Here is a 14025-nt window from a genome sequence, read left to right on the forward strand (position 1 = left end):
TGGATAATTTCAGAATAAATATATGAGAAGAACTCAGTAACATAAACTGTGTGGTTTTTTTTCCATCGCTGTCAACGTGAGACGTGGGCTTCCAGGGCCGCAGAGCTCATGTTTATTCTAATTTGCTAATAAAACGAAAGCTTCTGGTTAAAAATAACATCTGCCCATTGACACACAACAGCTTGGGTTATGATGTGAGATACCATCTCCGAGAAAAGCAGGCTCCGGCAGGGTGTTTTACACGAGAGGCTCAGCCTGCTCCCTGGCCGTGCTCGGGGTTGGAGGGTGGGAAGGAGGTTTGTTCCCAACGGGGGTGAGCATCCCTACGACGCCTCAGCTCTGGGAGGGCTAGCGGGCTGGGAACCTGTCTACCGACTCTGTTATGCTGTAATGGTAATGATAATAATAGTATTTTTAAAGCGCTTACTATGAGGCAAGCAACGTTCTAAGCGTTGGGGTAGATGCTAGTTGAGCACTTAGTGCAAGGCTCTGCACAGAGTAAGCACTCATTAAATACCACTGATTGAAGTGAATCAGGCGGGAGCCCTGTCCTGTTTGGGCTCACAGTCTAAGTAGGAGGAGGTCAGGTAATGAATTCCTATATTCCCATATGGGAAGCAGCGTGGCTCAGTGGAAAGAGCACGGGCTTTGGAGTCAGAGGTCACGAGTTCGATCCCAGCTCTGCCACTTGTCAGCTGGGTGACTGTGGGCAAGTCATTTCACTTCTCTGGCCCTCAGTTCCCTCATCTGTAAAATGGGGATGAAGACTGTGAGCCCCACGTGGGACGACCTGATTCCCCTGTGGCTACCCCAGCGCTTAGAAAAGTGCTCGGCACCTAGTAAGCGCTTAACAAATACCAACATTATTATTATTATTTTACAGTTGAGGAAACTGAGGCACAGTTAAGTGACTTGCCCAAGGCCACACAGCAGTCGGCAGAGCCAGGATTAAAAAACCTAGGTCCAATTTTGGGCTTTTTCCCCTAGACCTCACTAGGCTCACAATGGGCAGGGAGCTTGTCTATCAACTCTGTTATATTGTACTTTCCCAAATGCTTAGTACAGTGCTCTGCCCACAGTGAGCACTCAATAAATACTATGTATTGATTGCTTCTGCTTCATGCAAAGTCCAGACACGCTACATGGCGAGGGCAAGGGACGACAGACACTTTTGTGAGTCAGTCAGTTGTATTTATTGAACGCTTACTGTGTACGGAGCACTGAGCTAAGCGCTTGGGGGGGAATACAGTACAGCAATATGACCGACCCTGCCCACAGTCAAGAGCTTACAGTCAAGAGGGTAAAGTTACAGTCATGAGCCCACCGGATGGTGGGATTTTGACCGGCTGGGAGGGAGGTGGTATTTTGGTAAACTCCCTCATCTGCAGACGTCTCCCGCATTGCCCTCCCTTGACTTGGCTGCCGCTACCAGCTCCCTAATCCTGGCGGCGTTGCCTGCCTGCCTGCTCTGCGCCAGACACTTCTGGGTAGAGATATTTCTGAAAAATCCGGAAAGGATCATTTGTCAACTGCCCTTATTGGGGAAAGAAAAGCAGAGAAATGTGCCGGAGATCTCAGCCTCACTGGGCACTCTGCCTTCCAAGATTTTCCCTCCGCAGGCTCTCCCGAGCCTCAAGGATCTGGAAAAGAGAGGCAAGCGGAGAAGTGGCGTGGCCGAGTGGATAGAGCACGGGCCTGGGAATCCGCGGGACCTGGGTTCTAATCCCAGCTCCACCAGTTGTCTGCTGTGTGACCTTGGGCAAGTCACTTCACTTCTCCGGGCCTCAGTTCCCTCATCTGTAAAATGGGGATTGAGACCGTGAGCCCCACTTGGGACAGGTACTGTGTCTAACCTGATTTGCTGGTCCAGTGCTTAGTAGAGTGCCTGGAACGCAGACAGGGCTCAATAAATACCATTATTATTATTATTAGCTTGTATTCACCCCAGCACTTAGAACAGTGCTTGACACATAGTAAGTGCTTAATAAATACTGTCATTATTATTATTATTATTACAGTATGTGGGGAGGAGGTCTGAAGTAGGGGCCTCAAGTGGGTGTTCTTAGGGAAAGTAGAAGCCCTTAGCAGATAGGAGAAAATTGTATTACTAGATAATAACCACGTCTCCTTTGATTTCCTTTTTGTAGGTTCCTCTTCATTCTCCTGGGTCCAAAGGGAAAAGCCAAGTCCTATCACGAGATCGGCAGAGCCATCGCCACCTTGATGTCTGACGAGGTAGGAAGTTCTCAGCCTTTTGTCTTTTTTAATGGTATTTGTGAAGGACTGCCTGTGTGTCAAGCACTATTCTAAGCACTGAGACCCTGTCCCACATGGAGCTCGAAGATCAAGTGGGAGGGAGGAGGATTTAATCCCCATCGACCAGATGAGATAACTGAGGCACAGAGAAGTTCCGTGACTTGCCCAAAACAAGCGAGTGGCAGAGCTGGAATAAGAACCCAGAGCCATGCTGCTTCTTTATTTTCATTCCAGAACCTCCTGGGAGGTGGGACAGGGTGATCTTTACCCCTTCACCTGCTTCGGGGAACCCTGTACAATTATTAATAATGTTGGTATTTGTTAAGCGCTTACTATGTGTAGAGCACTGTTCTAAGCGCTGGGGTAGATACAGGTAATCAGCTTGTCCCACTTGGAGCTCACAGTCTTCATCCCCATTTTACAGATGAGGTAAATGATGAGGCACAGAGAAGTTAAGTGACTTGCCCACAGGCACACAGCTGACAAGTGGCAGAGCTGGGATTCGAACCCATGACTTCTGACTCCCAAGCCCATGCTCTTTCCACTGAGCCACGCTGCTTCAGGCAATTCACCTGGGCTTTTGGCTCATCACAAGACTGCTGGCACTCCACGGGGTCAAAAGGAATTCCTCTTTCTTCATAATTCAGATTTCCCTTTCCTTACATTTCTTTAAAGTTTTAGAAAGTTTAGAAGCTGTTTGCCTGCCTTCGATCTTCTTCTTAGAGCAGGATTTTTATTTTATTTTTTCCAACAAACTAGATAAACTTTGATAACAGTCCCCTTCCAAGGATTACTGAGCTCCTCAAGTCCCATGGAGACCCCCCCCCCCTTTTCTTTTTCTTCTTGTGGTTTTTGTTAACCACTTACTATGTGCTGGGCCCTGTGCTAAGCACTGGGGTAGATACAAGCTAATCAGGTTGGACACAGTTCATGTCCCACACTGGGCTCACAGATCCCCATTTTACAGGCGGGGTAACTTTAGCATGATACCGAATTGGTGGGGAAAACATACATCTAAGGATACAGCACGTATCTTTAAGGTGTTTTGTTAGTAAAAGACCGAGCGTGTTTTTCTCACCAGATTATTGTACAGTAATCGCAATAGTGATTGTGGTATTTGTTAAGCCCTTGCTATGAACCAAGCACTACATTAGAGCTGGTATAAAATAAGATAGAATCAGATCAGACAAAGTCCCTGTCCTCCATTGCCCTGTCCTCCACTGAGCTTCCCAGTTTATGGGGAAGAAAGAGCAGGCATTTAATCCCCAGTTTACAGATGAGGAAACCGAAGCACAGAAATGTTAAGTGGTAGATCCAGGATTAGAACCCAGGTCCAGTGCTTCTTCCAATAAGCCATTTGGCAGCTCCTTATTTTATGAAAACAATGTGAAGAAATAAAAAAGTGACTCTGAAAGACAGAACAGCTGCCACTGTAGAATACTGAGAATTTTGGAAAAGTGATCTCATGAGTCTCACCACATTCCAATGGGATTGTTCCGGTGTAAAGAGATGGAAGAGGAGTGAATGTTCTGAGATCTCATAATAAGGTAACGGGGGCAGCTACATAAATCAATCGGTCAATCAATGGTATTTATTGAACACTTTGTGCAGAACACTGTACTAAGTGCTTGGGAGAGCATTAGAAGCAGCGAGACCTAGTGGGTAGAGCTTCATTTTGGAAGTCAGGAGGACCCGGGTTCACCACTTTTCTGCTGTGTGACCCTGGGCAAGTCACTTCGCTTTTCTGGGCCTCACTTCCCGCATCTGTTAAATGGAGATTGAGACGGTGAACCCCGTATGGGACATGGACTCTGTCCAACTTGATTACCTTGTATCTACTCCAGCACCTAGTACAGTGTCTGGCACATAATAAGGGCTTAACAGATACCATATAAAAAAGTGGTATAATACTTGCAGTGTTTTCAGAGATTTACAGACACCTGAAGCTCCCATGTCCAAAGGATATATTTTCCTTGTAATTTCTCTGGTTAGCTCTGGGATTGAGCTACTGGCTGCATATAACGCAATTTCGCATCTGGCCTAGCGGATAGAACATGGGCCTGGTAGTCAGAAGGACCTAGGTTCTAATCCCGGCGCTGCCATCTTCCTACTGTGTGACCTTGAGCGAGTCACTTCACGTCTCTGTGCCTCACTTATCTGTAAAATAGGGATGAAGACTGGGAGTCCCATGTGGGACGGGGATTGGGTCCAACCTTATTAGCTTGAATCCACCCAGCGCTTAGAACAGTGCTTGACCCATAGTAAGCACTGAACAGATACCATTATTATTATCATTATTGCCTGCATTCTACTCTCAGGCAGAATAGAGGGTCAGAGAAATTGAGGAACAATTTCTGCCGGGCAAAGATGGGTAACTGCCTGTGAGTATCCTCGAAAGAAATTTTTTTCAATGGTTTCATCAAGGGGACTAATCTCCCTAATCTCCCTGAGCTTAAACTGCCAGCTGGACATGGCCTGTGTGCCCAGAGCAAGGGGTGACCAGCTGGACTGTGTCTTAACCAGGGATAGAGAGACCCTCAAAGCTTCCAGTTTCGAATAGGGCTGGTCAGTTCCCTCAGAGGCAGAGGGAAGGGAGCTCAGCACTTAGCACAGTGCTCAGCACCCATTAAGCACTAGGAAAATGGCCTTACTATTACTACTGTTATTGCTAGCACTTTGCTTCCAGCCTGCCCTCTGCCTCGGCTGAGATCTTTCTTCCTCACTCGATCTCCCGTGCTGACTTGCGGGAGGGGGCTCTAACGCCCTCCCCGCCGCCCCACCTCCTCTGTGGAAATCTGGATGCCCTGCCCCTCCAGATTTCCCTTTGAGGACTTTCTAATCCATCCCCTCCATGGCACCAGGACCCATGTGCCCATGGGGCATCTCAGGCACTGGTTTTGAAGGATCTTCCTTCCCTCCCGTGGCCTTCTTTGAGCCCACAGACGGGTCCAGAGAAACGGATTCTGGTTCTTCACGCTCCCAGCACTTTTCTTCCAAAGGGAGAACTCAAACCTTATTCCTGTCTGGATGCAGCGGTGGAATTCGATAGGAAGAATTTTGCGGTTTCATCCCTTCTCGGAGCTTCCTGTTTACACTTTAGCTTCCCTAGTGGGAGAGACCCATTCGTGCTGAGGAGTCAGAGGAGTAGTTTGGGGATCTGGATAGGGGATCCAGGCGGCACAGCTGGGCTCCATGGGAGTGAGGCAGGTTCTTTGGCTTCACCTCTCCCTGGAAGCCAAGGAGAGAGCACGGCTCTAGCGGGGAAGCAAGCGTTGGGCTTAAGAGAGAGGCAGTGTGGCCTAGTGAAAAGAACACTCTCTGCGAGTCAGAAGACCCGTGTTCTAATCCTGACTCCACCACGTACCTGCTGGTTGACCCTGGGCAAGACTCTTCACTTCTCAGTTTGCTCAACCGTAAAACTAAGTTTCTCTTCTCATTCTTACTTAGACTGTGGGCCCCAGGTGGGATAGAGATTGTGCCCCACCTGATTATCTTGTATCTTCCCTAGCCCTAAGTAAAGTGCTTTGAACATAGTGAGCTCATAGCACTTTTTTTTTTTGGTGGGTTATGGCTCAAGCTTTCTAGAACAGATTCTCCTCTTCTTGGGGTAATTTATAGGAATATCTGTTTGGAAGCAGTGTGGCCTAGCAAAGAGAGCACGGGCCTGGGACTCAGAGGACCTGGGTTTTAATCCTGCCACTTATTTGCTGTGTGACATTGATCAAGTCATTTCACTTCTCTGGGCCTCAGTTTCCTCATCTGTAAGATGGGGGTTAAGACTGTGAGCCCCATGCGGACTTGGACTATTGCTCCACGTGGCCATGGACTATTTCCAACCTGACTGTTTCATATCTACCCCAGTGCTTAGGAGAGTGCCTGGAACATAGTAAACGCTTAACAAATACCATAAAAACAACAACACCCTGGCGTCAGCCTCCCTGACGGAGCTGGAGACCCTCACCCTGTGACTCCTCCTGCAGGTGTTCCACGACATTGCCTATAAGGCTAAAGACCGGCAGGACCTGATCGCTGGCATTGATGAGTTCCTGGATGAGGTCATCGTCCTCCCTCCCGGCGAGTGGGACCCCACCATCAGGATAGAACCCCCCAAGTCTCTCCCATCCTCGGACAAAAGGTAACAACCCCGGCCCAGGGGAGGAGGGTCGACACTGGCCGGTTGAGGGAGAGGGGAGAGTCTTGCCTCGGGATGACCAAGGCCCTTTCTCCTTCCTCTCCAATCTCAGTTGAGCCCACAGAGTTTTCCTGGACACAGCACCTAGTACCTCTGGGCTTCACCCCAGCTCTCCGATGGAGATGAGCGAGTGTTTGAGCTTTTATTGCCTCGTGGGAGGCGATGAGCCAGTGATAACGACCGCGGTCTGATTAGGGGCCCCGACACACGTCACCCGTGAGAACAAGAAGTGGTGTGTGAGTGGAGGGGCGACGCAGACAGGATCGGTTCCACGTAGGATGCGTGCGGGAGGAGGCGTGAGCCCTTCCGTGGAAATCTGTGGGGTAATTCTCCCGGCGGGAACTCCTTCCCAGCCCGCAGACGAAGTCAAACCCCTGGCTCGAGCCACAGGTCCCCGTAATAGAGATTGCGAGGCCTGCTCTTCCTGGTACATTAGGGGTAGATGCCAAAATAAGGGCCTTTCTCCATCAGTCAATTGATGGTGTTTATTGAGCGCTTACGGTGTGCAAAGCATAGGACTGAACACTTGGGAGAGTACACTACAGCAGAGGCAGCAGACCCATTTCCTGTCCACAGTGAGCGTTTCTCCTTGAGTTTTCTCCGTATCGGAGGCCACGTTGGAGTGGATGGACCAAACTAACTCTCCCTTGGGTCTATCTTGATGTGCAGGAAGAACATGTACTCAGGTGGAGAGAACGTGCAGATGAATGGCGACGCCCCTCATGACGGAGGCCACGGAGGTGGTGGCCATGGGGACTGTGAAGAGCTACAGCGAACAGGAAGGCAAGTTTAAACTCCTCTGCCATGTGTGAAGAGACCTGAACAGCCTTTTCCTTTCCTCTGAACCCTCTTTCCCTGAGAGAAACTTGAATTTCCCCACCAGATTGGCCCCGTGTGGAAAACACCCATCGTGCCCTGAGGCAGAACCTGTGGGCAGCCCCCATCGCTCCCTTCCCTCTGGCGCATCCTTTTCAGTGGCAGATCTGTCAGAAACATTCAACACTGTTCCGTTTTTGTTGCCCGACTGCCTCTCCCTCAGATTTTGCGGTGGGCTGATCAAAGATATCAAGAGGAAAGCGCCGTTTTTCGCCAGCGACTTTTACGACGCTTTAAACATCCAAGCCCTTTCGGCCATTCTCTTCATCTACCTGGGAACCGTCACCAACGCCATCACGTTCGGAGGACTGCTCGGGGATGCCACCGAAAACATGCAGGTGAGCGACAAATCACCGGAGTGCCGCTGGTTTCCCCCTCTCGAACTCTGCTTCGTGCCGGTGCCGTTCCTCACCTCAGCATGAGCTCTGCTTTGGGCCAGCCCTGTGCTTCGCCTCTAAGCCTGCTTCCGGGCTCTTGTCACCCAAAATAACTCTGGCAAATCAGGTTGGAGCCAAAAGGGGGAAGAAGGCAGGTGTGAGGAACCTGAAAATGGGGTCAGAGCAGGAAGCTTTAATCGGTACGTTGGGCCAGGGGTGGGTGGAATGGTTCACCTCTGTGAACTCCGTGGCCTGAAATGTTTGAACATGAAGGTGAGCTGAGGAACAGCAGGAGAAGAGCGTCAGTAGAAAAGTCTTGGGTCCAATAGCAAGAAACTCCTTACCGTCGGCTTTAAAGCACTCAATCAATTCTCTCCCTCCTAGCTTACCTCACCGAACTCCTACTTCAGACCAGCCCGCACACTTAGTTCCTCCAGTGCCAGCTTACTCGCTGGGCCCCGATCTCATCTACCTCTGCACCAACCCCTTTCTGACGACCTTCCCTTGTCCCGAAACCACCCCCTGCTTATATTCCAAACAACCACTCTCCCCACCTTCAAAGCCTTATTAAGATCCCATCTCCTCCAAGAGTACTTTCCCCAATTAAGCCCTCTTTTCCCCGGCTCTCTCTCCCTTCCATATTGTCTACGCACTTGGATCTGTGACCTTTGGGCATTTGATATTCAACCCCACGGCCCTTCATACATATCTTCAAACGACGTATTATAAATTATTTATATTAACGCTCGCCTCCCCTTCTAGACTGCGAGCTCGTTGAGGGCAGGGATTGTGTCTGCCAACTCTGTTGTGTCGGACTCTCCCAAGCTCTTAGTATAGTGCTCTCCCCATAGCAAGCCCTCAATAAATACCATTGATGTTGATGACGATGTTAAAGATGTCTAGCTTAGTGGATAGGACATGGGCCTGGGAGTCAGAAGGATCTGGGTTCTAATCCCAGCTCCACCACTTGTTTGTTGAGTGACCTTAAGCAAGTCACTTCACTTCTCTGGGCCTCAGTTCCTACTTGCTCCCTTTGCTCTACCCACCTCTCCCCCCCCGCCCACAGCACTTGTATATACTTACCTACCGGTAATTCTATTTATTTATATTGATGTCTGTTTACTTGTTTTGATGTCTGTCTCCCCCCTTCTAGACTGTAAGCCCGGTGTGGGAGGGATTGTCTCTCTTTATTGTTGAATCGCACTGTCTAAGCACTTAGCACAGTGCTCTGCACACAGTAAGCACTCAACAGATGCGATGGAATGAATGAATGAATGAGAACAGGTTTTGAATCCCCATTTTGCGGATGAGGGAACTGAGGCGCAGAGAAGTGAAGTGACTCGCCCAAGGTCACACGGCATGTACATGGCAGAAACGTGGTTAGAACCCAGGTCCTCCGACCCTCAGGCCCATGCTCTTTCCCATAGGCCACACTGCTTCTCTGTCTCTCTGTGTCAATTTCCTCATCTGTAAAATGGGGATTCAATACCTGTTCTCCCTCCCTGCTTAGACTGCGAGCTCTTAATGGGACAGGGACTGGGTCTGGCCTAACTATCTTCTATCTACTGCAGCTCTTACTACAGTGCTTGGCACATAGTAGGTGCTTAACACATACCACAATCATTAATATTATTGAAAAGATAGACTGCAATCAGAAAGATGGGGAGGGAGAGAGAAGAGAGAGGAGAGGCCAGAGAGAAGGATCAGTTGAAAGGAGGAAGGAGGGAGGAGAGTGAGTTAAACCCAGCTGGGAAGTAAATAGATGGGATGTAAGACAAGTAAGGAATTTCCCCGATAATCTGAAGAGATTTTCAAGCCCTTTATAGGCCCAAGAGGCAGACCGAGTGACCTGCTTTGACCACTTGCAGATTTGCCGGGCATCTAGAAGACAGGGAAGGCTCATGGCAGAGCCAGAGAAGCCAGCACAAGGAGCAGGTGCCACTGATCCTCCCAAAGGGCTTAACTCACTAGGCCCTTGACCCCCCTGGGGGAAGTAACTGGGCTCTGAATTTCTTCATTTCATTGAAACAGCCTTGGTAAAAACGCTATTGATGCCTCTTTACTGGTTTTGATGCTACTGATGCCTGTTTACTGGTTTAGATGTCTGTCTCCCCCCGTGTAAGCCCTTTGCGGGCAGGGATTGTCTCCCTTTATTGCTGAATTGTACTTTCCAAGTGCTTAGTACAGTGCTCTGCACACGCTAAGCACTCGATAAATACAATTGAATGAATGGATGAATAATAATAACGGTATCTGTTAAGCCCTTACTATGTGCCAAGCACTGGGGTATATACGAGGTAATCAGGTTGTCCCACGTGGAGCTCACAGTCTTAGTCTTTTTACAGAGGAGGTAACTGAGTCACAGAGAAGTTAAGTGACTTTCCCAAAGACACACAGCTGATAGTGGCAGAGTCAGGATTAGAACCCTCGACCTCTGACTCCCAAGCCCGGGCCCTCTCCCCTAAGGCACGATGTTTCTCAGGAAACGTGTCTACAGGCTCTGTTGCATTGGATTCTCCCAAGCGCTTAATTAATACAGTGCTCGGAACCCACTAAGTGCTCCGTAAATATCAGTAATCGATGCTTTCAGCGTGGGTATTATGATGCGCTCATTATCTGCCAAGCATTGTGCCGTGCACTGCAGGAGATACAAGGGGATCAGATCAGTCTCAGTCTGTCCCACCTGGAGATCACAGACTGAAAGGAAAGGAGAGAAGGGATCACATCCCCACTTGGCAGATGAGGTTAAGCGACTTGCCCAAAGACCCGGAGCAGGCCCGAGGCAGAGCCAGACCTAGAACACAGGTTTCCTGACTCTTGGCCCCATGCTCTTCCGCTAGGCCGTGCTGTCTATCAATCAGTCGATTGTATTTATTGAGCACTGTAGTAAACGCTTGGGAGAGTACAATATAACAGAGTCGATAGACACCTTTCCTGCCCATAACAAGCTTGGTCTAGAGGGCGGAGCTTACAGTCTACAGGGAAAAAAGATCCCAGAAGATTGTCAGAAGACCCCCCAGCTCCCGCATGGTAGGGAAGGGCTTTTAGGCAGAAGAAGGACAGTGAGTTCTGATCCCCTGATGCCAAACAACTCTGGATGCATTCAAACCGCAAAGCCAAATTATTCACATATAAACCCTGCATCTCCACAGCTATGTTTTTTTTTTCATTTTGGTACTTTTATGTTGTTAGAGATTGAAAGAAAGCAGCCATGAGGCTTCCGGGAAAATGACACTAGAAATGGTCTGTTGCTTTTCACTGCCCTGATACAGTCCCAGGCAGCACTGGTGTTTACACAAAGGTTTTTGGTCTGCTCCCTCTTTGTGAGGCACAGCGATTCTTATGGCAACTCGGGGAGAGCTTTCTTTCAACTTTAATGTGTTGCCTCCAGGGATTCTCTCTGAAGCCCATTTGAACCTCACAGAATCATATTTTTGTGGGCTTTCCTGAGCCCAAGACAAGGCTATCATTGTGTTTGTGTATGCACATCTCATCTTTAATAGCGCCATCTTCAAACTTTATTTACTACTTATCCTAGTTTTCAGGATGCTGTAGTCTGAATAATCAATCAACAATAAATGATATGTTATGAATTATTATTTATATTCATGTCTGTCTATCCCTTGTAGACTGTAAGTTCACAGTGGGCGGGGCACTTGTCTGACAACTCTGCTTTATTATATTCTCTCAAATACTTAGTACTCTGTACACAGTAAGCACTCAATAAATACAATTGATGATGGTGATAAATCAATAAACAGTATTTACTGAGTTCTTACCATGTACAGAACACTCTGCTAAGTGCCTGGGAGAATACAACAGAATTAGTAGGCAGCATCCATGCTTTCAAGGTGTGTACAATTCCTTGGGGGAGAGAGACAGTAAAATAAATTAGTGGGAAGCAACGTGGCTTAGTAGATAGAGCACAGACCTGGGAATCAGAAGGACCTGGGTTCTAAACCTGACTCCACCACCTGTCTGCTGTGTGACCTTGGGCAAGTCCCTTAACTTCTCTGTGACTCAGTTACCTAATCTGTAAAATGGGGATAAGAGTGTAAGTCCCATGTGGGACAGGGACTGTGTCCAACCCGATTAACTTGTATCCACCCCAGTGCTTAAAACAGTGCATGGCAAGTATATTTATTATCACTATTATTATTACAAATTACAAAAAGGAGGAATTAGCATATATAAGGTATGTATTTACGTGTTATGAAGGGTTGGAGCTCAGAGGCTTCCAAGTGCTAAAATGGCACTTGGGCGATTAGAAATATATCTGGGAAGGCCTCCTGGAGGAGATGTGTCTTCAGAAAGGGCTTTGAGGATGGCAGAAAGCTGTGGATGTCAGAGATGGAGGAGGAGGGAGTTCTAGACAGTTCCGGGCAGGGCGTGAGCATCCTTCTCTATTGTCACAGCTTGTAGTTCTGGTCCAGAATCTTGACTACAAGGTGACACCTGATGCAGTGAAGATTTGCTGGAGACCTTGCATGGAGGCTTTTTATTTCTTAGAGAGGTGCTATTCTTCGCTGCAGAGAGTTTAAGGAATGAGAAGGGAAAATACCTCAAGGCACACTGACACCCAAGCCTGGGTCTCATGAAAGGCTGTCAAGACTCTCTGTTGTGAAGAAGAAGGAGGAGAGAGGTCAGTGGAGTGAAGAGGGCATTTCCCCAGTTTCAAGGGAAAGAATGATACTGTTATGAATCCCCCAGGGAACAGGCAGACAGATGTTTAGGGGAGCTCGGAGCAAAAGTAAATCCCAGATGTGTTTGGTCTGGAACCGATTGTTTTTTGGAATCCTCCTAACAGATTCTTGGCAGAGTCCCATCTCGGCAAATTACCTGGATTAAAAAGACGTTGGTCTAAATTATCTGGTCTCTCTGAGCCCTTCCACCCCATCCACCGAAAATCACCAAATAATTCAGACTCCCTCCTCTTGGGGGTCTACACATCAGTTAGAAAAAACTTCTCAACGTTGGCTTTAAAGCAGTCCACCACCTTGCCCCCTCCTACCCAATCTTGTTGTTCTCCTGCTATAACCCAGCCCGCACATTTGGCTCCTCTAGTGCCAGCCTTCTCACTGTGCCTCAGTCTCTCCTACCTCACCGCCGACCCCTAGCCCATGTCCTGCCTCTGGCCTGAAACACCCTCTCTCTTCAAATCTGACAATTTCTCTTCCACCTTGAATGCCTTATTGAAGGCACATTTCTTCCAAGAGGGCTTCTCAGACTAATCCCCCGACTCCGAACCGCCTTCCTCTTCTCCCACTCCCTTCTGCTTAGCCCTGTCTTGCTCTCTTTGTTCTTCTCCCCTCCCAGCCCCACAGCCCTCATTTACATACCTGACATTTATCTATATGTATGGATGTCTGTCTCCTCCCATCTACACTGTAAATTGTGGGCAGGGAATGTGTCTGTTTATTGTTGTATTGTCCTCTCCCAAACCCTTAGTACGGTACTCTGCCCCCGGTAAGTGCTCAATAAATATGACTGACTGAATGAATGAATGAAATTTAGCCTCTTAGCAACAAGCCCTTCTCCTTTGGAATTAGGACTACAAGCATGTTTTCTTGAAAAACTGAGGCAAGAGGACCTTTATACTCGAAAACTAAGATTTCCTCACCTGTGATTTCATCCAAAGCCTCTTGAACCTGCTAATATTTTCAGCATTCAAAATTTCCCTCAGTATTTATGCTTATCACTACCGTGAAGACATATTACCTTGATTACCTTCACACCTCTGTAGATGGCCCTGCTGGGTATTGTATGATTCGATAGAGGAGAAATTCACTATTACTCTGTCCACCTCCTTCTTCAATAGTATTTATTGAGCGCTAACTATGTGCAGAGCACTGTCCTAAGCGCTTGGAATGTACAAATCGGTAACAGATAGAGACAGTCCCTGCCCTTTGACGGGCTTACGGTCTAATCGGGGGAGTCAGTCAGACAAGAACAATGGCAAGAAATAGAACTTCTTGACAGCGAGCTCTTTGTGGGCAGGGTAGATGAGTCTACCAATTCTATTGCACTTCTCTCCTAAGCGCTTAGTACAGTGGTCCGCACAGAGTAAACACTCGACAAATACCGTTGATTGAAAACTTCGGTCGTGCCCGTCTCATCCTTAAAGTCTTTACCTGCAGCTACCATTGAAGAGAGCTTCCCACAGATTGCCATTTAAGCTAAATGGGTCAAATTCAGAACCGCCGCAGGCAATGAAGAAAACTGTTTCCAGCGAAAGTTTCCTGTGGCCAACGCTTTGGCTCTGGAGAAAATTTCTTTTCAGCGTTTCCCATTTGAAATCATGAAAAATTCCTTTTCCTACCACTC

The 14025-nt window shown here is 48.1% G+C and overlaps 1 protein-coding gene across 4 annotated transcripts in view; it reads left to right on the top strand.

Annotated features, from left to right (window-relative positions):
- The window catches only part of SLC4A4 (solute carrier family 4 member 4), a 259357-nt gene that overhangs the window by 169962 nt on the left and 75370 nt on the right, over window positions 1-14025 (top strand). For all 4 annotated transcript variants that reach the window (XM_029073646.2, XM_029073647.2, XM_003430899.5 and 1 more), the window contains 4 exons: window positions 2148-2235; window positions 6237-6391; window positions 7118-7231; window positions 7488-7662. In XM_029073646.2, coding sequence (XP_028929479.1) covers window positions 2148-2235; window positions 6237-6391; window positions 7118-7231; window positions 7488-7662 — 532 coding nt within the window. The remainder of the gene's footprint in view (window positions 1-2147; window positions 2236-6236; window positions 6392-7117; window positions 7232-7487; window positions 7663-14025) is intronic.

Source organism: Ornithorhynchus anatinus, chromosome 10 (assembly GCF_004115215.2).
Source record: "Ornithorhynchus anatinus isolate Pmale09 chromosome 10, mOrnAna1.pri.v4, whole genome shotgun sequence".
Lineage (NCBI taxonomy): Eukaryota > Metazoa > Chordata > Mammalia > Monotremata > Ornithorhynchidae > Ornithorhynchus > Ornithorhynchus anatinus.